Source organism: Micropterus salmoides, unplaced genomic scaffold (assembly GCF_014851395.1).
Source record: "Micropterus salmoides isolate LMB-PRFRI ecotype aquatic unplaced genomic scaffold, ASM1485139v1 Ms_hic_scaffold_6, whole genome shotgun sequence".
Classification (NCBI taxonomy): Eukaryota; Metazoa; Chordata; class Actinopteri; order Centrarchiformes; family Centrarchidae; genus Micropterus; species Micropterus salmoides.
The window spans coordinates 32,693,911-32,719,012 of NW_024044348.1; the positions used below are offsets into that span (position 1 = coordinate 32,693,911).

General features: G+C 39.8%; 2 protein-coding genes across 3 annotated transcripts in view; both read right to left on the bottom strand.

Annotated features, from left to right (window-relative positions):
- Positions 1-6,727, bottom strand: part of LOC119890002 (synaptosomal-associated protein 25-A-like) — a 40,241-nt gene extending 33,514 nt beyond the window's left edge. For both annotated transcript variants that reach the window (XM_038700987.1, XM_038700988.1), the window contains exon 1: positions 6,572-6,727. The gene's annotated coding sequence lies outside the window, so the exon portion shown is untranslated. The remainder of the gene's footprint in view (positions 1-6,571) is intronic.
- A 9,085-nt stretch (positions 6,728-15,812) lies between these two features.
- lrrc28 (leucine rich repeat containing 28) lies at positions 15,813-21,682 on the bottom strand. Its single transcript, XM_038700742.1, has 10 exons — positions 21,526-21,682; positions 20,737-20,976; positions 20,479-20,519; positions 19,855-19,892; positions 19,171-19,308; positions 18,415-18,621; positions 18,224-18,326; positions 17,825-18,009; positions 17,391-17,550; positions 15,813-17,219 (listed from the first exon to the last, which is right to left on the bottom strand). Exons 2-10 carry the CDS (start codon positions 20,902-20,904, stop codon positions 17,150-17,152), a joined length of 1,110 nt encoding a protein of 369 aa, XP_038556670.1. The 5' UTR covers positions 20,905-20,976; positions 21,526-21,682; the 3' UTR covers positions 15,813-17,149.
- Between the last annotated feature and the right edge of the window lie 3,420 nt (positions 21,683-25,102).

Below are 25,102 nucleotides of genomic sequence, written 5' to 3' on the forward strand. Positions count from 1 at the left end.
TGAAGATCCTTCTGTTTGATTTGCATTGTCATTTGATCTGTCATGGTCTAAAGACCACTATTTAAAATAACTTAATAGGCAAATCTGAACATAACTGGATAGAAAGACTCATCTTTAAGGTATTGTAGTTACAACAGAATCATGTATACTATAGTATAAGGTAAATTCAACTACACTGCTCAAAAAAATAAAGGGAATACTTAAACAACACAATGTAACTCCAAGTCAGTCACACTCATGTGAAATCAAACTGTCCACTTAGGAAGCAACACTGATTGACAATCGATTTCACATGCTGTTGTGCAAATGGAATAGACAACAGGTGGAAAATATAGGCAATTAGCAAGACACCCCCAATAAAGGAGTGGTTCTGCAGGTGGTGACCACAGACCACTTCTCAGTTCCTATGCTTCCTGGCTGATGTTTTGGTCTCTTTTGAATGCTGGCGGTGCTTTCACTCTAGTGGTAGCATGAGACGGAGTCTACAACCCACACAAGTGGCTCAGGTAGTGCAGCTCATCCAGGAGGCCGTGGGAGGGCAACAACCCAGCAGCAGGACCGCTACCTCCGCCTTTGTGCAAGGAGGAGCAGGAGGAGCACTGCCAGAGCCCTGCAAAATGACCTCCAGCAGGCCACAAATGTGCATGTGTCTGCTCAGACGGTCAGAAACAGACTCCATGAGGGTGGTATGAGGGCCCGACGTCCACAGGTGGGGGTTGTGCTTACAGCCCAACACCGTGCAGGGTTCCCTGGGTTCCTCCTAATGCAACACAATGCTAGACCTGTGAGTGTGTCAGCAGTTCCTGCAAGAGGAAGGCATTGATGCTATGGACCGGCCCGCCCGTTCCCCAGACCTGAATCCAATTGAGCACATCTGGGACATCATGTCTCGCTCCATCCACCAACGCCACGTTGCACCACAGGCTGTCCAGGAGTTGGCTGGATGCTTTAGTCCAGGTCTGGGAGGAGATCCCTCAGGAGACCATCCGCCACCTCATCAGGAGCATGCCCAGGCGTTGTAGGGAGGTCATACAGGCACGTGGAGGCCACACACACTACTGAGCCTCATTTTGACATGTTTTAAGGACATTACATCAAAGTTGGATCGGCCTGTAGTGTGGTTTTCCACTTTGATTTTGAGAGTGACTCCAAATCCAGACCTCCATGGGCTGATTCATTTGATTTCCATTGATGTGATTTTGTTGTCAGCACATTCAACTATGTAAAGAAAGGAGTATTTAATGAGATTATTTCATTAATTCAGATCTAGGATGTGTTATTTTAGTGTTCCCTTTATTTTTTTGAGCAGTGTACATTACTATATTTTTAAATTTATGTAAACAAAACATACTCAAGCCAGATGAGTTATTTCATTATTTCACATTCTGTTCTTTTTGTAAGATCAGTGAAATGTCAAAACTCTGCAACTAGCTTTGAATTTGAACGCTACAAGTACTTTGAAATTCCAAGTACTGAAAAATGACGGATGGATGTCAGATTGTTCAGAGAACAGCTTTATAATCAAGCCCCCGATTTTCATCCAGGTTGACCACAGTGGTTGAAAGTGAATGGTACAAGGTAGAGAAGCTCATACAGCCCTGGTTTGCTGCCCACAAAAACGCCTGCAGTGACAATATGGCGCCACCGAATTAAAACATTCCCTATGGAGTGACAGGAAGGACACACAGAGAGAAATCTGCTGTGGAAAATCACAGAGGAAGTCATGCCTGAACATGTCATTTTTGTGCTATTGTCCAGTGATTATGTCACCAAAGATCTTAGATGTTATGAATCCCAAAACAATTTTCACCAAAACGTATCATAATCAAAGACCCTAGGGGCTCACTTTTGAGCACTATTATTCCACATAATAACTGCATGCAGTTGCCACTCACTGATTGAGCAAAGTGGTACAAGGTGACCACCTGGCAGCAAGTGTAAAAATGTACCATTTAAGATGCCCGGCTCTGATTTTAACACCTTTGCTGTGACGGAGGATTACGAAACCCAAATGACAAATGGCTCGGGGCATTCAGGCATTTTTGTCTCCACTGATGGAGCATAGAGCAATTCTGACTTTTCCTTGTTATATAATCCAGAGGAGGACAGACAGACAGAGAGCTCTGGTAGGCGGCCTAGCAGATTAACCAGAGAAATTGACAGACGGGAAGATAGGCATGTGCAGAGGTGGAGTGGTCAGTCAGAAAGAAAGGAAACACACATTCAACTACAAATTAAAACCATTTAAGAAAGTTTCCAGGGGGATAATTGCAGTAAAATGATGCATCTGCAACCACCTACATGCTCTTAAATGTCAACTTTTTCTGAACGTCAACATGTTCACGAGAAATTGGGTAGACAGAATGATGTGGCGGCACACAGATATGCAGGCAGGGAGACATGGTGGTGTGAGATGTGCAGGCGACCCAAAGCAATCATCTGTGGCCTGCAGGGATAATCACTGCAAAGCCCCCCTGTCCCATTCACAGAGGATAAAACCCATTGGATTAATCTGTAGGCCTACAGAATACACACACACACACACACACACACATAGAGATGCCTCACAACACTTACATAACACATGGACCACTCTCGCTCTCTTTTACTTTCCCTCCCTTGTACATGCTTTCCCTTTACATTTACTCCCTCTCTCACTACTGCTTTCAATAACACACACAAAACCTAGAGAGCACACAAATACACACACACATTCTCCATACCCCCCTCCTTTCCACTGTTTCTTCTCCTCTCACATGGACACCTGTCAACATGCTTCTCTGTTCATGCTGTTAATTTATACACATACATGGCGGTGACAGGCGCCTATAGCACAGGACATATTAAAATAGATATGAGTACATATACACATGCTGTACGCTATGCATTCACATGACATACAGGATGAAGAAAGGTGTGTAAAATATTATTGCACAACACAAAACAGGATTCAAGTGCACACAACACACACACAACCACTTCAAAGTCTTATTCAGAACAAAAACAAGAAACTTTAACCTCTCCTTAAGGGTTAGAAAGGCGGCTGATGAGCATCCCTACAGAGTGTAGCTACTGTAACAGTGGTGTGGATCTCTGAGGTCTGCTGAATGTGTAACCATCCTTATAAAACATCAGCAAAGGTGATTTTTTAAAATGTTTTAATATTTTGTGCATTCTTTACATCCATTGTTACTTGCTCGTGGTTTTCTTCTTCACTGCCTTGCTACGTTTGTGGTGTGTAACTGCTACTTGTAGCTCAGCGGAATGTTTATTTCTTGATCAGCATGCTCGTGCGCGTGCAAGATACAAACAAAACGGAGACCCACTTGTAAAAGTATTGCTCCATAGCACTACTAGTAGTCAAATACTCCACGGAGTAACTTTAAAGGGTAATTTCAGTATTTTTCAACCTGGACAAACCCATGTGTTTGTGTCTATGTGACTAATGGAGACTTTTGTTTAATATATTGGTCCAGTATTGAGTGAGCGTCCTGCAGTCGACACTGAAACAGGGCAGCAGTGTAATCCTTATGGGCAATTTTGCGCCACCTAAAGGTACGTCCACTAAAGTGCTTGTTTTTGCCACTCACAGGCTCAGATTATTATTATAAGAATCTGACAACATAGACATCTACAGAGATAGATAGATAGATTTTGTTTAACCAGAGCCAGCAGCTATTTCACTCTTGTCAAAGATACAAGAGTCGCTTGACAAAGTAGAAAATTTTTTATTTAACCTTGCAGAACACGGGAGTTGCTGATCTACTGCTGCCTCAGTCGGTTAGTGTGTTTGTGTTATTGTGTGACTTTGGTGTTTTGAAGGGGAAAAAGTCAAACAATAACAAAATAACCTATTGAGGTAGCGGCAAACCACTGAGATAAAATTTCTATTTTTGTCTGGTGGCTAAGTGAAGTTCAGTGAAGTCATTGTTTTGTGAGTCAAAAGAGTATAGGTCCAGAGTCAAGTCCCAAATCTTAAATTTTCTTTCAAGACCTACAAGTAAAGTATGTCAGTCTGCTGGTCTACACTGTCAAATTGCAACTTTCCCTGGAGAATGGATTCACTGATCACTTTTGTCAAACATCCCGTTTTATCTTCACTCTTGGATAGTTTTTAGATAGAAGTCTAAAGTCAGGAGTCATTGGTATTAAAGTCCACAACATCCTGCAGGGCTTCTAAAAACATCTGCTCCTGCCAGAAAAGATGGAATTAACTAAAGATGGCAAATTGTGGTATTTACAATGAGTTTATTTTGATAAATGATGTGCCACCCAAACATTAACAGGTTTCAAGAGTACAAAACAAATACACATCCCAGGGGATAAAAAAAAAGGTAGCAGTTGTCAAGAACGGACTGCAAATGTGATCTCCCTGCTCGTTTTATTGCTGAAACCTAATAAGTGAGCAACATGCACTGAAAAATAAGATTGTGATCACAGTGCATTCTACCATCTGGCAGTTTTACAGCAGAGTACATTGAACTTCAACAAGGAGAGCGGTACGAAAAGAACAAGATGAATAAATAACATGGGGAATAAATGATACTGTGTGACTGCAGCTTGAAGGGAACGAGAGAAAAGTGTTAGCGCCTGTATTTTCAACAGATGCGGCATGACTGGACCGGAGACTGGTGGTAATTTCTCACCTTTCTGTGAGAAGGGTGATGGATTGGTGGGTGATGGGTGCCGGGGGGGCAGTGGCGGTGCAGCAGGGGTTGTGACAGTCGAGGCAGGAACTGTTTTCTCAACTATTTGTGCACCCAGGCTTCATGTAGGCCATAACATTTCTGCTGTATTACTATAGAGAAGATCACAGAGGAAGACACCTCACTAACTAACTGACCTGACTCAGCTGCAGCCAGAATGCTCTTCACATTGTACTCCCTGAATTTTGCTCTAATACACAACTAGTTAAATGCTGAAAAAAGAAGGGGGGGGGGGGGGGCTGAAATGTGCCCTAATTGAAATATCTGTCTGTTTACTCCTGGTTACAAATAATATCAGGCTGCCTAACAAAGACAACACACACGTGTTGATCTGCTTAAGAGCCGGCCTGAGCTCTTTGTCCTCGCTGACATTAACCCAGGTACAGTGGCAGGACGGGAAGCAGGGAGGGCCAAAGGTCTGTATAATGCTCTTTTTCCTGGAATGCAGGTACAGTTCATTTCTAGAAAAAAAAAAAGTTAATAAAATGACTTGACTTCAATTCCACAACAAAGTCCTTCCTTGAATAATAAACAACAGGCCATCATTCACCTATTTTCAACCATTTCTTATACTTTATAAATCTTGTAACAAGGCTTATTTCACAACACTATTAATTCACTATGACAAGAAAGGCTTTGTTTTTATTTGGTTAAGCAGTCTAAGTGCATTTTGTGAAATCAGAATTTATTACAACTCAACTGTTTAAGGAGAAATGCACGGAGACACAGGAACAAAATTGTGGCAAAACTCTTGGTTTGCCAAACAACAGCAGCGCGTTGGCCTTGGATGCTTTCCACCACAAAGTAAACACCTCTCACCCATTATTGACTCCCTACTCAGCCAGTGTTTTATAAGGCCAATAATGAGCTCTGGCTCTGATCAGGTAGGAAACATTAAGTCGGAGGGATGCGAAGGTCAGACTTATGGAAATCACCAAAGCCTCCTCCATCACACCACCACTGTGGCCAGTGAGTAGGCTACGCCTTTGGGCAAAACAAGAGACCATGAAAAACAATGTCCATGTGAATGTTCACCCAAATAAAGTCTACCAAAATGTGACAAGGTAGAGGACATCACCTCACTGCTTGTTGCCAATGCAGATCAACTTGTGTGAGGTAATTTCACGACCACCGCACCATTTTCTTCACTCTCACAAAGTGACCTGCCTCATTCTGCCTTGTTTCACAATCAGATACACTTCTACACAGCACCGAGAATCGGAGGGTGGCAGTTTTTCTCCCCACGTGTTTTAAAATAAATAAATAAATAAAAAAGGATCCTTTACAGATTTTAATATCATAGCTCTGTGTTTGCCCGCTTGAGCTCTTCCGGAGTGTAATTCTGAGTGCTCCGGAGCTGTCCGCGGTGCTGAACATCATTCACTCTGCAAAAGGCTTTCAGCCCGCGAGTGTAACCCTCCGCCTCACTACACGTCTTTACAAACACGAGAAACAACTTCGCAGAGGCTGCCTTTAATCCTCACAACAAACAAATACTTTAATCTCAAGTGTTTAAGACGGAAGCTCTGACCGAAGCACTGGTTTGTACCACAGAAACACAGAAAACACTACAGCAACATCACAGGAACATTTACGCTGATTTTCCCTTCCGATGCGACTCCATGGGCTTTGTGAACTAGCCCGTGTTGTAAAATGACGAAGACAACAGCTATAACAAACATCTGACAGTAGACCTGTTACAGTAGCTGGAGAAAAACTTTAACAAGCTGTAACAGCCGAACTTTAAAGCCACATAATGAATCATTCAAACTTTAATTGGTGTTGTTCTATATTGTGTTTTTTAACAGTGGACCCAAATGAATAAAACAAAACACACATCCACACACACAAATAGTCAAACCTACCTCTTTCAGTTTCTTCTGCTCTTCTTCTTTTCTTTTGCTTGATTTGTGTCGACACGGGATGAAAATGTCCGTCCGCGCTATGGCTCCACTCAACGGGACTGTCCCCGGTGGAAACACACCGCCCTCTGCTCCACTCCAACTGTAAAGCGCGACGGATTAAGAAACCACAAACTTCCTGTCACTGTTTTACAAAATAAACCCTATACAAAGCAAGCCCTTTTAGACCTTAGAGGGGGCTTTGGTCACCCTAGCAGCACAACAGAAAGTGCACCATGGGATATTTTGGCAAACAGTGCCTCCATGTTGATTTTTACTCCCGAACTTCAGCCTCCAATCAGGCCTAACTGTCAGTTTCATTAACTGGAAGTTGACCCGACACCTACAGGCTACTCTGGTATTTAAAACACCTTTGAACATCCCATGAAATGTAGCCTATGACTATGGCGAAACTAAAACACCCCAGGATCTCCCAGACATCTACTGTCCCTCAACCACAGCGTCCCCCCAACAACAGTTCCGCTCTGAGGTGATTAATAAACAATTAATAGGAATTTCTCCCCAAATGGATTATAGTTGTGTTTTACTATTTCCACCCTCACTGTAGTTTAATAGGCTATGCATGGAAATAATAAATTTCATTCAATTATTAGCTTATTATTGCTGTTGTTATTCTTAAATGTTCGTGTTTAATTTATTGCTAATATAATGACACCATTTTATGTACATTTAAAAAACATTCACAATTGTGTCATTTAGCCTTCATCTTTTACTCTCTTTTAATTTGATGGGTGTGTCATCGAACTTCCTGCCTCGTTGTGTTGAATTTGATGGCGATCACAAAATGGCCGCGCCCTCTGACGTCAGAGGGAGTGGATACAAGGTTTTGTTTGTTTGTTTCCTTTTGTTGAATACAGAGGTTCAGACAGCCACCTGCATGACATCAGTTCATTACTACACAACAGAGAACACCTGACCTTCTTTCCATTTGTCTGCGCAGAAGATTACCTGTCGGGACCCTTCAAAGTTGACACACACCATCTGTGTCTTCTCTTTTAATACAACACATTTAAATTCTGTTCAATAAATTCTTCATTATCACAAATGTGATAAAATGTATACAAATTTTAGACCTTAAATGCACCACGTATCATGATCCCACATCACACCCCATCTCGTTGATGCTCAGCTCACAGCACTGCAAATCCTGCATGGCACTATAAAGCATGCCAATGTAGCCGACTAATACCCACCCCAGTGTATAACAGCATGTGTACACATACTGTACATGAGGGCCTACATGAGCACAGTTCCCAGACAGAAAGGTTCTTTTAGATTCTCCTCTGTGAGTCCTCCTAAAGCAGTTTGGCCCTGGAGTCCTTGACTTTACATAATCAAATACATGGCCAAAAATGTTTGGCCTAGTACAACTTCACCAAACATCCCAAAATATGATGTATTACTTTAAAAGAGTTGAAGGGCTTTAAGGAAACCAATAGTAGTGTTAAAATTTGATTCACGATTCTCTGGCGCCCATTGTGAATCCTTTTACTGCTGCCTTTGACACATGGTTCAGCTCCATTTTCTCTGCACTAAACTGCCCCTCAAAACATACATACATATCCATCCATCCATCCATCCATCGTCAACCGCTTTACCTGCGTACAGGGTCATGGGGCCAAAACATATTTTTATGTTACATATTTTTTTTGACCCAGAAAAATTATATTCACAATAATAGGTGAGTAAAGTTCCATTGTTAATTGTTTAATGTAATTTATTTGATAATTACATAATGGAAAATAGTTAAAATGCCTTGAAGCAACATCATACCATTATGGAATCCCACCATGGGATTTTTTGTTGTTGTGCATTAGGTTTATGTACTGCTCAAAAGCAAAACAGTTAACATAATTTTCTCTCATTTTAGATTAATTATACATTTGACAATGTTAGTTGTAATAACACTGTAATTGTTTTACACTGGATATTTTAACCTTATGCTTTGTTATCCTCACTGCAGAGAATATGCTTATATGGTGTTAAACACATTGTTCTCTAAAGACAGCCTCCACTGTTCTGTCTAGCTGTAGCTGTTCCACATGTGGTTCCGATCATAAGCCCATTGAAGAAACAGTTTGACCTACCTCCCAAATGAATGATCCTAAAGACAATCAGTCTGAACACAACAAATCTCACAGTACTGCCATTGATTGAAGCAGGATTGATTTCTCTCCTCGGGTGTTCTGCTTTCAAAATTAGTGCAAATTTATGTATAACACAGTAGATCCAGTAAAATAAGACATTTATTTGAGAGCAGTTTCTGTGTGTGTGTTACCGATGGTAAGGCTGTTACAGTGGCATGGAGGAGCTCTGAAAAGGTTCAACAAGATTCCTTTGAATAAATTTTCACTTTAAGCTTGATTGCTTGCTTGATTTAACACATCATACTCACCAAAGCCAGATATGTAAATGGAGAAGTTACCAGTAGTCTTAGTGAATACCACACTGCATGTATTATCAGACATTAACATGCACTGTAAACCTGAAGAAGTTCAGAATACTCAAAATATTTGTGGAAACTGATTACCTCAAACTTTTGGTAGTGGTAAGTGGTAATAATATTTTTGAGTAAACCTTAACTTAAATATAATACATTTTTAAAAAACGTTAAATTTCTGCTTACTAAATTACATTGATTGACTGATGCTTATTAAAATTGAATTCCACTAATTCTTTACTCAATAAATGTAATTGTGCACAACTTTATACTCTGAGGGAAATCTACTCAAAGAAACGTCTTCCAGTATCTTCAACCAAGTCCAGTTGCCCTTGACTTTAACCTTCGTTGGATAACTATGACCTGGATGACTGAGAATCTTCATAGACATACTACTAGTAAACTTAAAATTTACAAATAGTAGTCCTCAAAAATACAAATACAACTCCATTATTACAATTCAAATTCCCTTTATTAGTATCATCTTCTCACAACATCTTCTTTCATTTCTACATTTAACAGACACAAAATAAGGCACATCTTGCATAGAGATGAATAGAGTAATAAAGTAATTGACTGCTTGATCAGATAATTAACCAGCAATAATTTTGATAATCAATTTGTTATAATTTGCGCTCCGGTAACTTGTATTTGTTTTCTGTACCTACGGTCCGTACAGAGCTTGGTAAGAAGGCCTTTAGTTATGCTGCCCCATCTACCTGGAACACATTGCAGACTGATTTGCAGTTGCAAAATCTGATCCCTTTTGGTGAATTTAAACACCGCATGAAAGACTTGGAAGTAGACGCTATAAATTGTTGTCACTGCTTTCAAAATAACTAAATCCTTTAAACTTACGGTATGTATTAATTGTACTTTTAAGTGGTCTAATGTTGTTTATTTATGTTGTAAGGGTCTTGTTAATCGTTCTCTGTTGTTGTGCGTGTGCTCGTGTTTCATATTTGTAACTGTGCTTTGCTAATATGCTGCTATTTTGGCCAAGTCTCTCTTGGAAAAGAGGTTTTAAATCTCAATGAGATCATCTGGTTAAATAGAGGTTAGACAAAAAAATAAAAATAAAAAAAGCTCGAGGTAACTCAGCGCTCATGTACACTTGAGAGGACAGATCTATTAAAACAGATTACAACAGATATAGGCTAAGTTAAATGTAAACATATTAAATACTTCCCATAGGAAAGCAAAATCCAAGATGAGATCTCATATATTTCTCTATGCATTTCTGCCTCATTATGCAAATGAGGAGGGAATGCATCAAGGGGTGAACTTCTCCCCTATTGGTGGACCAGTCAAACAGCAGAGGTCGACTCTACTTGCACACATCAACAAGCCTTGCTCCACAGTCAGATGGCTTCCTTCAGTGAACTGAGGTGGTTAGCAACTCTATTTGAAGACAATACTTCCAGCCATGTCATTTTTCCTTTTCGTGTGGACATTCTGACAGTGTTTCAGTTTGCGGCATGCACGGACACAGAACTGCGGTAAAGGGAGCCGTTGTTTGTGAGATACACACGGTCAGCTAGCAGCTAAATCTGGAGTGCACTCGTGTCTGACCCTGTGTGGTAAATTCAGTTTTAACGGCGCAGAGCGAGCTAACAGGCAGAGTCAGAGACTGTATTCTGTCAGTTTCTCTCTTTACAAAGACAGTTGCAGTTTGAGAGTCTATCAAAGAAGAGAGGCTATCAAATCTCATTAGTACGCGATACGACAACGTACTTTCTCAAATTACATCGGACTTTGTGAAATTAGCAAAAAGGTCCGACACAATGTCCGGTTTTCAAAATAAGTTGTTAACACAACGTATATACAGTATGAAAATAGGATTAATTGGATTATATTCACAGGAAGTATAAAACATGTTACATGACTATCACATTTGAGTTCAGGGTAACTCTGACTACATAAAGATTTGAAATTAAGCATTCTTGGCTTAAAAAAATGGCTGGTAGTATTGTCTTCAAATAGAGTTGCTGAAAGGAAGGAAGGAAGCCATCGGACATCTGAGTGTGAGGAGCAAGCTTGTGGTGTCCACCAATAGGGGAGAAGTTCACCCCTTGAGATACAGCTTCTCCTCATTTGCATAATGAGAAAGAAATGCATAGAGAAATGTAAAAAGGACAGAAAGAAATTAATACCATGGGGGAAATAAATAGGGTAGAAAATGCAAAGGAAGAATAAAACAGACAAAAATATTAAAAGACACAAATACATGTAAAAAGAAGTCATTAGTAAATAAAGTTAGATAAAAGATTATAAAGGACAATAAATAAGGTAATTCTTGAATGAATGAATAAAGAAGTTAATTAAAAGAGAAACATCTATGTCTCATTGTCAAAATAACAAAATATTTGAAAAGTTCCAATCTGGTTTCAGGAAGTACCACAGCACTGAGACTGCCCTGTTTAAAGTCACCAATGACCTTTTAATGTCTGCTGATGAAGGTATGTGCTCAATCCTGGTACTCCTGGACCTTAGTGCTGCTTTTGACACCATTGATCACAACATCATGTTAAACAGACTGAGGCACTGGGTGGGGATCTCTGGTACTGCCCTAGAATGGTTTTCATCCTACCTGTCAAATATGAAGTTTTGCGTGTCTTTAAACAACTATGTCTCTTCGTTCTGTCCAGTTAAATATGGTGTGCCTCAGGGGTCGGTCTTAGGACCCATTTTGTTTTCCTTGTATCTGCTTCCCCTTGGACATATTATCCATAAACATGGCATTTCTTTTCCTATTTATGCTGATGACACACAAATATACTTGCCCGTCAGATCCACAGACCCTGGAATGCTGAGTTCACTTAACAACTGCCTTTGTGAAGTAAAAAAATGGATGTCAAATAATTTCCTCCAGCTGAACTCAGACAAAACAGAAATCCTGGTCATCGGGTCCCAGCAGATGGCAAAACAAATACTGCCATCTACTGGTTCCCTAATAAATCACATTAAGCCTGTGGCAAAGAACCTTTGGTTTGATAGTAATTTAAATTTCGAGCAGCACACCACAAAGCTTGTTCAATCATGTTTTTATCAACTTAGAAATATAGCAAAAATTCAATCTTTGTTAACTTTTAAGGACACCGAGACCATTTTACACGTCTTCATCTCATCACGCCTGGATTATTGCAACAGCCTTTTCACCTGTTTAACCCAAAAATCTATTGATCGACTCCAGACTGTCCAGAACTCAGCTGCCAGACTTTTAACCAGAACAGAGAAATATGACCACATTACTCCTATTTTAGCTTCATTAGACTGGCTCCCAGTATGTTTTAGAATTGACTTTAAATTCTATTGATCACTTTTAAAGCTCTTCATGGCCTCTCGCCTTGTTATATTTCTGAACTTTTAGTCCCATACACACCAGCACGTACCTTGAGATCCTCGGGCAGAGGTCAAAACTAACCAAATTAATTTTCCCAAATCTAATGGTTAGAATTCAACCCCAGTAGACTCATTTAGCAAGTTTAGCTTTTGGGGTGTTTAAATCTGCTCTGGATTTTCCTACTTATTCACAGATGTGATAATAACAATGTTCCAAATTTATGTGGAATTGCATATTTCTTTATTGGAAAACATAATTTTCTTGGGAGGACACCCAATCCCCCCCACACAAAAACACCATCTTAATTTTTCACATTATACCGCCCTGTGAAAGCATGTTTTAATCCTCATGGACATTGTTTCTATTTGTAAATGTACCTGCGCTTGCACCGGCCTCGACTTCTCCCTGCACTCACTCACTCATTCACACATCTTTACCTCTGGTCTCTCGCTGCAAACACACCGGCTTTCCCTGCTTCTCTCTGTCTCCCTGTCTGCTCCCCTGAGTTTATCCATTAGCAGCAGGTTATGTTTTATAAACTCACCGAAAAGACACAGAACTCTATTTATAGTATTTTATTTTTTTCCCAACCGGTGATCCATTTTTCACGTCAGCAGATGCACTACAATCCAGCTTGTGTATTGCGTAGCTTATCAATGTCATCGTCCATCCCGGTGTTTCATTGTTGACATTGTCCAATGCCAATTTTGTAGACATCACTCAACCCTAATTTTAATACATTGATTTACTCTGCAAGTAATTTTGTGACTGCATTTCCTTTGTGCGTTTCTTTTTAAGTTGTGATATAGGTTTTAAATTTCATTCATAATAGTCTTAAATTTGACCAAGTGAAACCTGCAGAAACCCTGATTGTTCCATTACCTCGTCTACCCGACTTAACAATTTGCATAGTGTGGAACTTCTTATTTTTAACAATCTTCATTAGCTATCTTTATTTGCTTATGATTCCATAAAACTACACATTTATATTAAGTAAAAGTGCTGCTGATTAAATAAAATTATGCCTAGTCGCTTTTTCCACAAAACCCAGTAAAGTAGTAAAAGGAAATTTTGTTTAGCTCAAGATTCAAGTTATTATCACTTAACACCAAAAAAATCTCATTAGGAATCTGGAAATGGAGAATGTTAATGTTTATTCAAGATGTGCCTTATTTTGTGTCTGTTAAATGTAGAAATGACCAAAGATGTTTGATACTAATAAAGGGAACTTGAATTGTAATAATGGAGTTGTATTCGTATTTTTCAGGACTATCTGAAAATGGGCATTTTGTAAATTTCAAGTTGACTAGTAGTAGTGGTGTTGAGTGAGTTTCCATTAGTATTTGAGGGAAATCTACTCCAAAAAATGTATTGTGCTAGGCTGAAAGTATAAGCTGTGCACAACTACATTTATTGAGTAAAGAAATTAAATGTTTGTATGTAAATGTTTTTTAAAAATGTATTATATTTAAGTTAAGGTTTTACTCAAATATTATTACCACTACTTAAAAAGTTTGAGGTAATCAGTTTCCACAAATATTTTCAGTATTCTGAACTTATTTGGGTTTACAGTGTGGGAATACTATTTACTCCAAAACTCCAAATGTCAGTGTCTCATTATGTGGACTCCACTAACAGTCACATACTGTTTAGCACCTCAGTTACTTTCTAGACTTATAAAATCACTGCCCAATAAGATGATAAATTATTACACACATGCTGATCTATCTATCTATCTATATATATGTTGGTAGCCTACGTTGGTTTAATAAATATCAAAAGCTTGTAATTCATGTGTTAGCTATTAGCTATTTGGAGCTTTAACTACAGCAGTGTTTCCCAACGTGGGCCTCTTGTGCCACAGAGGGTAGAGTAGCTCAGCTACTTTGAAAAATTGAAGTACCATTTGGTTAAAATATACTGCGTCCGTTGTAACACCTGAACACCACGTGTTGCCATTTAAAGTGAGTAAAAGAAATTAGCTAGCCAGCATACAGACGTAAACAATTAGCTAGACGGTTGAAGAAATAGTTAAAACCTGAATAAAATGGTTGAAATAGATATAAGGGATGAACGGTTGATATAGTTACCTGTATACAGTTAAAGAGCTAGACGTTGTGGATAAATGCTTTAAACAGATAGCTAACATTAGCCTACTTGCTAAATAGCTAAACATAATTGATACATGGTGAGATAGCTAAAAACAATGGTTAAACATCCCGGATAAGAGGTTGAAATTGATAACAAACGTAATGGATAAACTATTAAATAAATAATGACTTTAGCTAAATGTAATACAGTTGTTAAAGCTAAAAGTTATAGATACAGAAACAGTTGAAAAATATAACTTGAGTAAAAGTCATGGATAAATGGTTGACTAACACCCACCTTTACATTAAGAGTTTATTGTGTCAAAACATTATAAGCATAAATATAATATATTTAAGTTGACAACATGATGGGTGGTGCTGATGAAGGGGAACCACTGCTCTAATATATCGTATGATAAAGCTATTTCTTACACTGCAAAATAAACTTGACTTGAAGGGTTGCAAAGTACAAAAATATATTTCTAATTCATTCCAACTCAAATGTATCTCCCCTCTTTCAAATTGAAGAAAAAAACCAAAGAATCAAATGCTTCAACTGCTCGCACATAATCGGGTAGCGCTGATGGCCCTTCATAGTCGGCTTATATTACTTCCTGCTGAACAATATATGAAATCCCCTAAATGACATCAGCTGTTATGACTGGTTGGTGTGTGCTTCTTTAATCTGTCTTGACCCCGTGCTGTGTGTAGACCTTATGCGTTTATGTAGACTTTCATCACATAGTCATATGGACAAGCGGCATGCTTGTTATTTCATATGTGCAGTCAGCAGAGATGTGATAGTCCCAGAGGGAAGGGCTTAGAGCTGAAGCACCAGCCAGAGAGGATCATGGTCTCACACTCATCTAAACACGCCATCGATCCCGGTAATGGAGCTGCTGTGCTTCCTGCTCCACAACCCTCTATTACCACATTACATCCGTATTTAGGCTTTTCATGTTTAGTTTTACCATTTCATAGCTGATTTCAAAATGACTGCACTAAATGCTAAATGTAGCAGCTTTCAATAAAGCTTACAAAATGCCTCTGTGAGAGTACCTTGCCCATCTTTTGACTTCGTTGCACATTTGACGCTCAGCTGATCTGTTTTTCCAGACTGACACGCCAACAGGTCAACAGTGCCTAGACAATGACACCTCAGCCTGTATCTCTAAGAATTGCCGAAGATGATTAACAACATATGAGGTGGGGAGGGAATGCAGGTTAAGACTAAACAGGAGTGTAGTGCATGGAATGAAGAACATAGCTGGTCTGGCTGAGGAACAGACTGAGTCAGGAGTCATGCAGAGCTTGGCTCAGGGCTTTTTGGCACAACACCTTCCTGTTGCCAGGATGTTTATTAGGCCTCTATCCCACATGCAGAGAGGCCAAAGAGCTTGACTGTCTGGCCTACTGACACAACTACACTGGTTACCAGAATTGCAGCACAGACAGTTAATGATGTTAGGCTAAAAAAGTGTAACAGGAAGAATAACAGAAAGAAATTGGAGGTGAACTTCAGCTGTTGTGACCTGTGTTAAGTATTTGTATGAAAAAAAAAAGTTAAGGGTTCTTTACAGTGTTTAACATGCACACTTCTAACGGTCACATTAACACCTGTATCCACTCTAACAAACTCTCTTTGGTGTAAAAAAAACAAAACGGAAATTCACTAAAAGTCAAACATCAGTCAACATTTACTGCCAAACGCAACACAGTCAAAACAAATGATAAATTAGAATTGTACAACATAGTAATGAACATTAACACACAAGCGTCAGTTCAACAAGAGAATCACAGTGCCTCTGAGGTGTACGAACCGTATTCCTTTCAGGTGACGACAGAAACCTTTGGCTTGAATGAGTTTGCAGACGTTAATCCTCTACAACATTGTTGAAAAAAATTGGATCATTTGGAGTTAATTTTACACTGAATTTAACTTTATGTAAGGAAAATAGCGTTTTCGTTGCTTAAACTTACATTAGACTCAAGTCTCTTGTTCAAAGACACATGGCTATAGTTGAATTGTCAATGTGGCAGGGTCTTCTCTAACAAGTCCCTTTACATGCTGCTGAAATTGACATATCAAATTGATCAATTAGAACCCTGCTTAAGTAATCAGTAAAACAAACTACACTAAAATGTTAATACCTCAAATGTGACCCCACAATCAAAGGGATGTGTCTGCTGCAATAAACTTTTGTGTGAAAAACTGCTGATTTCACAACAATCAAACTGCTTGTTCTTAAAAAGTGCCCATTTGTGAGTAGTTACTTCAGGTGTGACAACTTAAAGTTACTTTCTAGATAGAGCTAGTTGAATGCTACGTGCACACATGGTAGTGATTATTTTGACCCCCACCACATACACAGGAATACAATCGTCGCAGTTGGTTGGACTCAGGAACATCACGTGGGTTTGAGCCTTTGACTGAAGTGTGATAAAACGTTGCTGAACAAGCTATGTGTCCATCATCTGACCCACCCAACATCCACACAGGCTGTCTCTGGAGTTCTTAGCATTGTCAATCACGCACAGAGCTCCTGTATTGATGCACACAGAACTTCCAGATCCGCACAAAATAACGAGCCGTTATCTGTCACCTTCTGGAAACCACTCTGAATGTGTACAGAGCGAAGAAAAGGACATCATCCCTGGAGGTCAAAGGTGCGGAGGCAGTGACTGGAGCAGCAGTAGGCTACAAAACTCACAGTCGTCCTTCAGAGGAAAGAAGTGAGGAAAAAGTGTGAGTAAGCTCAGCATGCAAGTTTGGCTGAGAACAATTCATTTGCAAATAAGAAACAAGATTTGTAGTTATCTTATCTGTGACTAGTCTGTAGTTGCTCTGTAGGCAATCCTGGAAAGGGACGCAGGTGTGTTTGTACTGACCTGCGGTGCACTCCTGCCAAAGCGGTGTCACGGAGAGGGAAGAGTTTGGGGAAGATGATTGTGAACATGGCTTGACTGCAGCGGTGGCAGTGTCCCAGGGGGAACTGCAGCAGGTCCAGCAGGCTCTTTGGGAGGCTGACGGGCGGCAGCAAGTTGAGGTCTGAAAAACACAACAGTACAGGAAGTATTTGTAAAACTATGGCGCCAAACAAAGTCATTTTCAGGAAATTGATTAACAACCAGGTTGCTAAGAAATGCTTCTTCCATCTCCAGCAGTAGGTGTTTTCATTTTGTCATAGCTTCTTACTGTCAGACATTTGGAGCTGCTCAGTATAAATAAACAAAAGTTCAGTGTAAGTTTTGTCTTAGTGAGGCACAGCTGGCCACGTAGTACATACATACAGTACAGGTATATGTGGTGTAAAACTCTTTACCTGTGGAGCGGTGGTGGTAGATGCTGTGCAGGGTTCTCATGGCGAGCTCTTCCAGGGGAACCACGTTCTCCGTTTCTGAGCCCACCATCTTCACTTCACCCGGAAGCCCGACCAGAGCCTCACCTAGTGCCTCACCCAGCACCTCACTCAGGTCACCCTCTGACACCTGGGCTGACATGCCGCACCTTTACGGGAGCAACACACACACACACAATCTCAATCTCCCTCAATTTATTATTTTTAATATCATATGAGGTATATATGTAACTGCAATTCCATTATATTTTTGTTCCATTTTTCAATCAACACAAGGCTAAGCTATCTCATGCTGAATGAACTGATTACACCTTCAAATATCTTAAACTACATCATCGTTAGCTGTTTGGTAATGTGTATTACCCGCTGCAGCCGATGACCTTGTTATACAAGTAGGAGGGAAGGCCTTTCAGGTCCGCATTGTTGTCCACAAACACAAACTGCAGCTCCCGTGATCTGCCCAGATCTGAAACACACACAGATATTAATGTCACCTTGCTCACTGTATCTACACTGCTATGGCAACACACAGATATAAGGAGGTATATACTGACCGAGCGGCAGAAAGGTGAGCCGGTTGGCGGCCATGGAGAGCTGGTTGAGGCGGTGGAGCAAGCAGAGCTGCCGGGGAACGTGGCTCAACAGGTTGTGGTCGGCGGTCAGATTCTGCAGGGAAACACAGCGGTGCAGCCGATCTGGTAGAGACATCAGCTGGTTCATCGACACATCCAGAGTCTCCAGGTCCTGTAGGTCACCGATCGCTGGAGGTGTCGGACAGACATGAGAGAGAGCCTGAATCAGTCTTTCCAAATCAGATCATTACTATTTCGAAAATGAATAAACAATAAATCTCAAAATAAAATGGCAAAAATTAGTTTGTTGTTTTAACTGGGATCATTTGGAACTTCACAGTTTCAGTAAATCCTTTGTCATTGTTGAGTAACTCTGTTGCCCCCTGCTGGCGAATAACACACTTACAACTCACTTCAAGTTTGTATTCTCACAACTGCAAACTGAGTCACTGGAAAACAAGCCAAGAAAGACCCCACAGTGGGAAATGTAATTTCATTTAAATAGCTAATTAAATATGTATGACTTTATTCATTGCATAAAGTATAAATATGTTTAGACACTCATGCAGGTGAGCTGTTGACTGTATACATTTATGATGGGGCCGACACTTAAACACAGTGGTGCTGAAGAACCAGAGTTTCACTTCAACTGTTGAGATATTTCTTAATAGCTGGAGTTACTAAATGAAGTCAAACTCAAAGAGCACTGTGGAACAACAACAACTGACAGTGATTTACCTGGAGGAAGGCATTTCAGCTGGTTATTGGACAGTCTCAGGTGCCGCAGAGACCTCAGGCGGCCAATCTCAGGGCAGAGGAGCTGGAGGGCGTTATTGCTCAGGTCCAATGACTGCAGTCGGGCCAGATTTCCAATAGCTGGGGACCGAACAACAGTTGCCCTCATTATGCTCAAAAGACAATGTTACCATAGCCAGCACAATTCTTCTGTTCTCCGTCCTATTGGAGGCCTTAGTAATGTACCATTTTACATCATGTTAAGTCATGTCAGTATTAATAAATCAATGTGTGTTATGAGACAGCCAGAGCATCACATCCGCATACTTATTGCGGTTGTTGGTTTGCTTGTTGCGGTTTTATTCAATCTTTTTCTTAAATTCTGAGAGGCTTTTAACGCCCTTTGTTCAGTCTCACCTGAATCACCTATTTCCTGCCATATTTAATACTTTAACACTGTTGAATCACTTTGAATCTGAGTTTCAATTTGTTTAAACAACATAAACTGAAAGCATCCACAAGCATAACAGTCACACACAGGTATTTGATGACTATTAAACTCTTTGATCATTAAATACGTTCTTAAAGTTCAGCAGCAGTGGATTCAGATGCTGTTAATTGAAGGCAAAGTGACAGGAAAATCAGTGGAGACACTGGCACATTATGGTGACATAGCAGAGGGTTTACCTTCAGGAATAAGGACAATGTTGTTTGAGTGCAAATACCTTAAATGGAAAAATAAATAAATGTTACAATGTGAATAGACCAAACTATTTGATATCTCCTCACATTTTTGTAATTATTTGATTATATCTTTTCATGTGAAAACACTAAGAAATTACACTTTGCTACAATGTAAAGTAGTGAGTGTACAGCTTGTATAACAATGTAAATTTACTGTCCCCTCAAAATAACACATCACACAGTCATTAATGTCTAAACCGCTGGCAACAAAAGTGAGTACACCCTTAAGTGAAAATGTGAGTGGTGTACTCACTTTTGTGAGATACTGTATTTTCATGTCAGTGAAGATCTGGAGTCAACTGTTGGCTGGCATTCATTGAAGTGTAATAGTCTGTCAAAGTTACAATTTAGGAACGCAGCCAACAGCAATTAACAAATAGTTTCACATTTCCACAGTTCACAGGCATAGCATCCGGTATACCAGTACATTTCACCAGCCACCTTTCCTGTTATATGAGCCAATAATAAACATGAAACAGACTAGCATAACGCCATGTAATGTGGCAACGCTTTGCTGTTAAATAACAACTGCTAATAATATAAAACATAACTTAGCTGAATACTCACAGTTCAATTAGGTTTGGGAGCTTCTGAGCAAGATTGTCAGGCTGATAGAGAGACAGAGAGAAAGCAGAAACAATAGTAAATTTCAGGAAATAAACTTGTGAAATGCCCCTGCTATCACTGTTGCCTGTTCTGTAGATCTAACAGACTTCATAACATTTTGAGTCATATTCTGTTCTGCATTTTTGTTTGCACAAGACAACAATTAACTGTATCAGTGATGACTGACACAGCAAAAGCCAGAGTGTACTGTGCCAGTACCAGTGTGGTGAGTGAATTCCTCTTCATGTACAGTCTCTCCAGAAACTGCAGGCCTTCGTCCTTCAGCAGTTCCACAGGGAAATTATTCAGGTTTCTGTAGTTAAGAAACAGGTTTTTGTGGCGCTCTTGCTTGGCCATGAAAATAGTCTCATGGAGTTCAGTTGCCATTTCTGAGGAGACCTCTCCTCCCTGGCGGAGGAGACCTGGATCTACTTCCTTCCTCTATGGCATTTCTTTGTCCTGAAAGAAGAACAAACGAACAGAGCCATGAGGAGACTGCAGTGTTTGATCTTTGCACCTGAGACCAGAACAGCAGACCACATGATCATTAAAACCAAAACACTGTTTTACCACGCACCTTTTATGCCTCTGCACCATATATAACTCTAGTTAATGGTGCACAGCCATACATACAGTACAACAGGGGCACACTAGTGCATTTAAAGTCAAACACAAAAACTGGTGACACACAGGAGCGTGACGAGCAACATTAACGATACTAAAAATGTAAGATTCTGAACGCTTTACTGACAAACTTTGTTGCTGCAGGAGGCAATGGCTGCTTTTTCAGGCAGCTCATGCCTAAATTACCGCCACTAACACTAAATTATCCTGTGGTTTTGTCTGTGTTACAGACGCAGCATAGTGCTAAGTTAGCCTTATGTTAGTGCCCACTAACTTCTGTTTCCTAGCTAGCTGATGTCGTTCTCAGCACTATTAGCATGCTAGCTAGTTAGTGGCCGCTACGTTACTGACGCTAAAATAAGGAGCACAGAAAAAGTCATTTACCTTAATTGTGCAGGATCATTTTGTGCTGCTTTATGTCCTACATATGCTCACGGCCCGCCTAATACTAAATGCATTTGTGTTTGTGAAGGCACACAAGCTAACGCAAAGTAAACGGTTGTTGGACAGCAACAGTCGTAAACAACGCAAGACGTCACTGTCCTGTCTCAGGTCAAAGGTCACGCTCTTCTTCTTGTAAATGCGCCAGAGACAGGACATTGCTGCCATGTCGCTGCTGCCACCTGCTGTTATATCGTGAAACAGCGACATAAACGACATTCTACATGCAATGCTGTGAAGTAGCACATTTACTCAAGCAGTGAAGTACTGGAGGTCAAGATTTCGAGGTACTTTAACTTTACTTCTTCCTACGTCTACTCCACCACATTCATTCGATTGCTAAATGCGATTTTAAAAACAGTGTGTATGTGATCATCTTATAGAATAAGATGTGTTGGCAAAGATCAAATTACCCAACAGCATATAAAGCGAGTTAGGTGACCTCAACTACATTGAAATGCTGCATCAATAATTATATTCTAATAATGTAGCACACAAAAAAGGGCATAAGACTACTTTACCAGTCTTCATGCAAGTTTGACTGCTGTATTTTTATAGACTGTAGTCCTATATTAAGCTCTTTATAGACAGTCTGTGCTTGTAATGGAGTATTTTTGGAGTTATTGCCACTTTTGCTTACTTTAAGTAAAGTACCTCAATGCTTCTTCCACTACTGCCTTCAAGACCTCATTTTTTCTTGTCAACTATATTAACAATGCTGTGGGATTATTTAAACCCTAATCCCCTCACTGAATAGCTCTTCCCGGTGGTGAAGAAAGAAAATCATCTAACACTGATGGGAAAGCATGATGATAAAAACAAAACCCCTACATTTTTTCCTCTTTCTGCTCCTTTTAGAAAACACGCGTTAACCTGTGAGAAACATAGCTGAAAGTTAATATATCATATTTGAATGAAATAACTTTATATTTCGTACATATAGGCGTTATCTTATTCTGCAAAGTACTACCTTGTAACTTGCAGGCACAGTGGAATGAAATGGCATTTATCTTCTTGGACTCCAGGGATATCCCACTGTATCTCTTCAGGACCAGTCCTCCATCATTACACCAGACTGTTGTGGATCCAGTTTCATATTTAGTTGTAAGGCTACTGCAGTGTGCTGGTAATTATGTCGTTTGAGACAGACCCAGGGAGGGAAACATTTTTAATTGTGTCTGTTCTTGTACCTGCACACCTTTAACATCCATTAAACATTACAAAAAAGTGAAATGTTGCCCCTCACTAGCATTATTTAAAACGTGGCAGTACCACTGTGGCAGTGGGGGCACAAATGATACACTCTACCAAACAAACAAAGTCAAGCAGTGAAACATTTTGCATACATTTTTATTCATCTTAAATCTTGTGTAGAAAAAAAAAAAAAAAAAAAAGAATCAGAGAAACAGACATTCTCTTTTCCTTCAGCCAATCATTCCCCCCAGTACTCAGAATATATTGATAACAGGAAAAATTCTTACACCAGCATGTACAAAACAAAACCATAATGAAACCTTAGTCTAACAGATAATTTCAACAGAAACGCAAGAATCGGAAGGCTATTAATAATTTACACACATCAAAACCTTGGTAACAAATCAGCTATCAATGTAACAAAAAGGGGGGGATAAATAAGAAATTTGTTTGATTTGATCTCCGCTCTTTGAGGTGTTTCAGTGGTAAAGGTGAGGCAAAAATCAGACCACAAACACTGAAATACCCACCCAGATCTCATCATATGGGTCCAAACTGGCAAAAGTCGGCCACACTGTGATGTGGTCGGACTCTTAAACAGAACCCAAATCACAGACACTCCCAGCCTGAAACTACAAACCTGCCTAGGTAGGGGGAGGAAGAGGGCACACGAAAAACAAGTAAGGAAGCTTTGTACTGGGATTATGATAATCAGGGTAACAGGTCTAGACACAAGGAACAACGCCAAAGTCCCGTAATGGCAGTAAAGAACCTGAAGAGTAGTCTGTCAACCAACACACGAAGAGGAAGCAATAAAAAGAAACATCATTAACTAGCTCCTCAGCTACCAGACATGTCACCAAAGCAACCAGCACAGATCATTAGCCAGGTCTCAGATCAAACTCGTCTTTCTACCTGTGACTGACTTCCTCCTCTCATTAATGACGAGACACAAACAGCCTCCAGTGAACATTAAACTGTACCAAACTAGACACAAAAATCCCTAGAAAAGCTCCATCCTTGTTTTGTTTTTGTACAGCAGCCACAGGCGAATGACATAAGTCCCATAATGTCCTACATGTCTACATGTAGTGAAAGTCAGTTAGCAACTCACGTCCTGGTTCTTCTAATGGTCAAAACCACCATGTTAAAAGTCACAAACATATTTTCTTTCCAGCCCGACACCTTCTGGTAACCCCAGTTTGTGCCTCTCATGGATTACTATTACATTCGAGTCACACAGCTAAATGTCTTTGAGAAACCCAGAAGGTTTCTGAAGGTATTTCCATATTCACAATTTGTACAATGTGAACCAAAAGTTACAAAGTTTTATGATCAGTTATTTGCCAATATTTATGTTACATTGTATTATTTTACATTTCCATACAGAATAATGCGGTAATATATTTCTCCTGTTGTACAAACAAAGCAAGGAGATATATCATATCAATCTACCTGGATAGGGAAAAATAGTCCCAACTTGGGAAATGGGCTAAACATGTTTGTTATTGTGCAAGTATTATTATTTTTTAATCCAAGTAGTTAGAAGGGTCTTTGAGGATTCAGGGAATACCTTCAGAACTGCAGTAAGTGTTAAATGACCACTTTGGGTTTTTTCAAAGATCACTAGGTTTTTGTTTTTCCACTGCACTTCCATGTTCCTAACAGCTCCTCTCACAGCGGATGATCTGAGAAACAAACCAGCCTTCAAAGATCATCATCACAGTTAATAAGACTTATTAGTTTTCTTTGTATGACCAATTTCTTCAAAATCTTAGCTGTTATAATCTACAACGAGTTTTACTGATTATCTGCAGAACAGTGAGAAATATTTACCAGCATAGACCTGGTTTTCCCTACTGGCCATCATGTTTCTGTGCCCCCCCCGACCCCTCCAGGATGGCTTGGTTTGTGGTTTAAATTGACCACAACAGCACACCGTAAGGTCGTCATTACAGCCGTACAACAGAGATGAGATTTTTTGTTTTTCTGTACATGTAAATAGATTGAAAAGAAAAAAGTGAGGTAGATGGATGGTTGAAGGAATAGCACAACTTTCCCCCAAAAGATCAAAAGAACATCAAAATATCAGAGGAAAAAAAAAATCTTGTGGGGAATTTGTACAGTGACTTACACTTCACAAAAAAAGTAACAAATAACCAAGGAACATCTGGGCTGGGAATCCAAACGTTTTGAGGTTGAATGAGCCCTCAATATCTATTCCATGTCGTCCTCTGTGATTGTAACCGTCTTCACATTTTAGCATTCTTCCGCAAAACCTTAAATAATGCTCAGATGTTCAGCACATGAATTTCCAGTTACAGTT

What these genes read in the sequence shown, in the direction of transcription:
- lrrc28 (XM_038700742.1), bottom strand. Translation starts at nt 20,904, where the DNA reads ATGGCAACTGAACTCCATGAGACTATTTTCATGGCCAAGCAAGAGCGC. An exon ending in GGAATTCACTCACCACACTG is followed by an intron (nt 20,520 to 20,736) that starts GTACTGGCACAG and finishes TCTCTCTATCAG; the next exon opens with CCTGACAATCTTGCTCAGAA. An exon ending in CTCCCAAACCTAATTGAACT is followed by an intron (nt 19,893 to 20,478) that starts GTGAGTATTCAG and finishes TTTCCATTTAAG; the next exon opens with GTATTTGCACTCAAACAACA.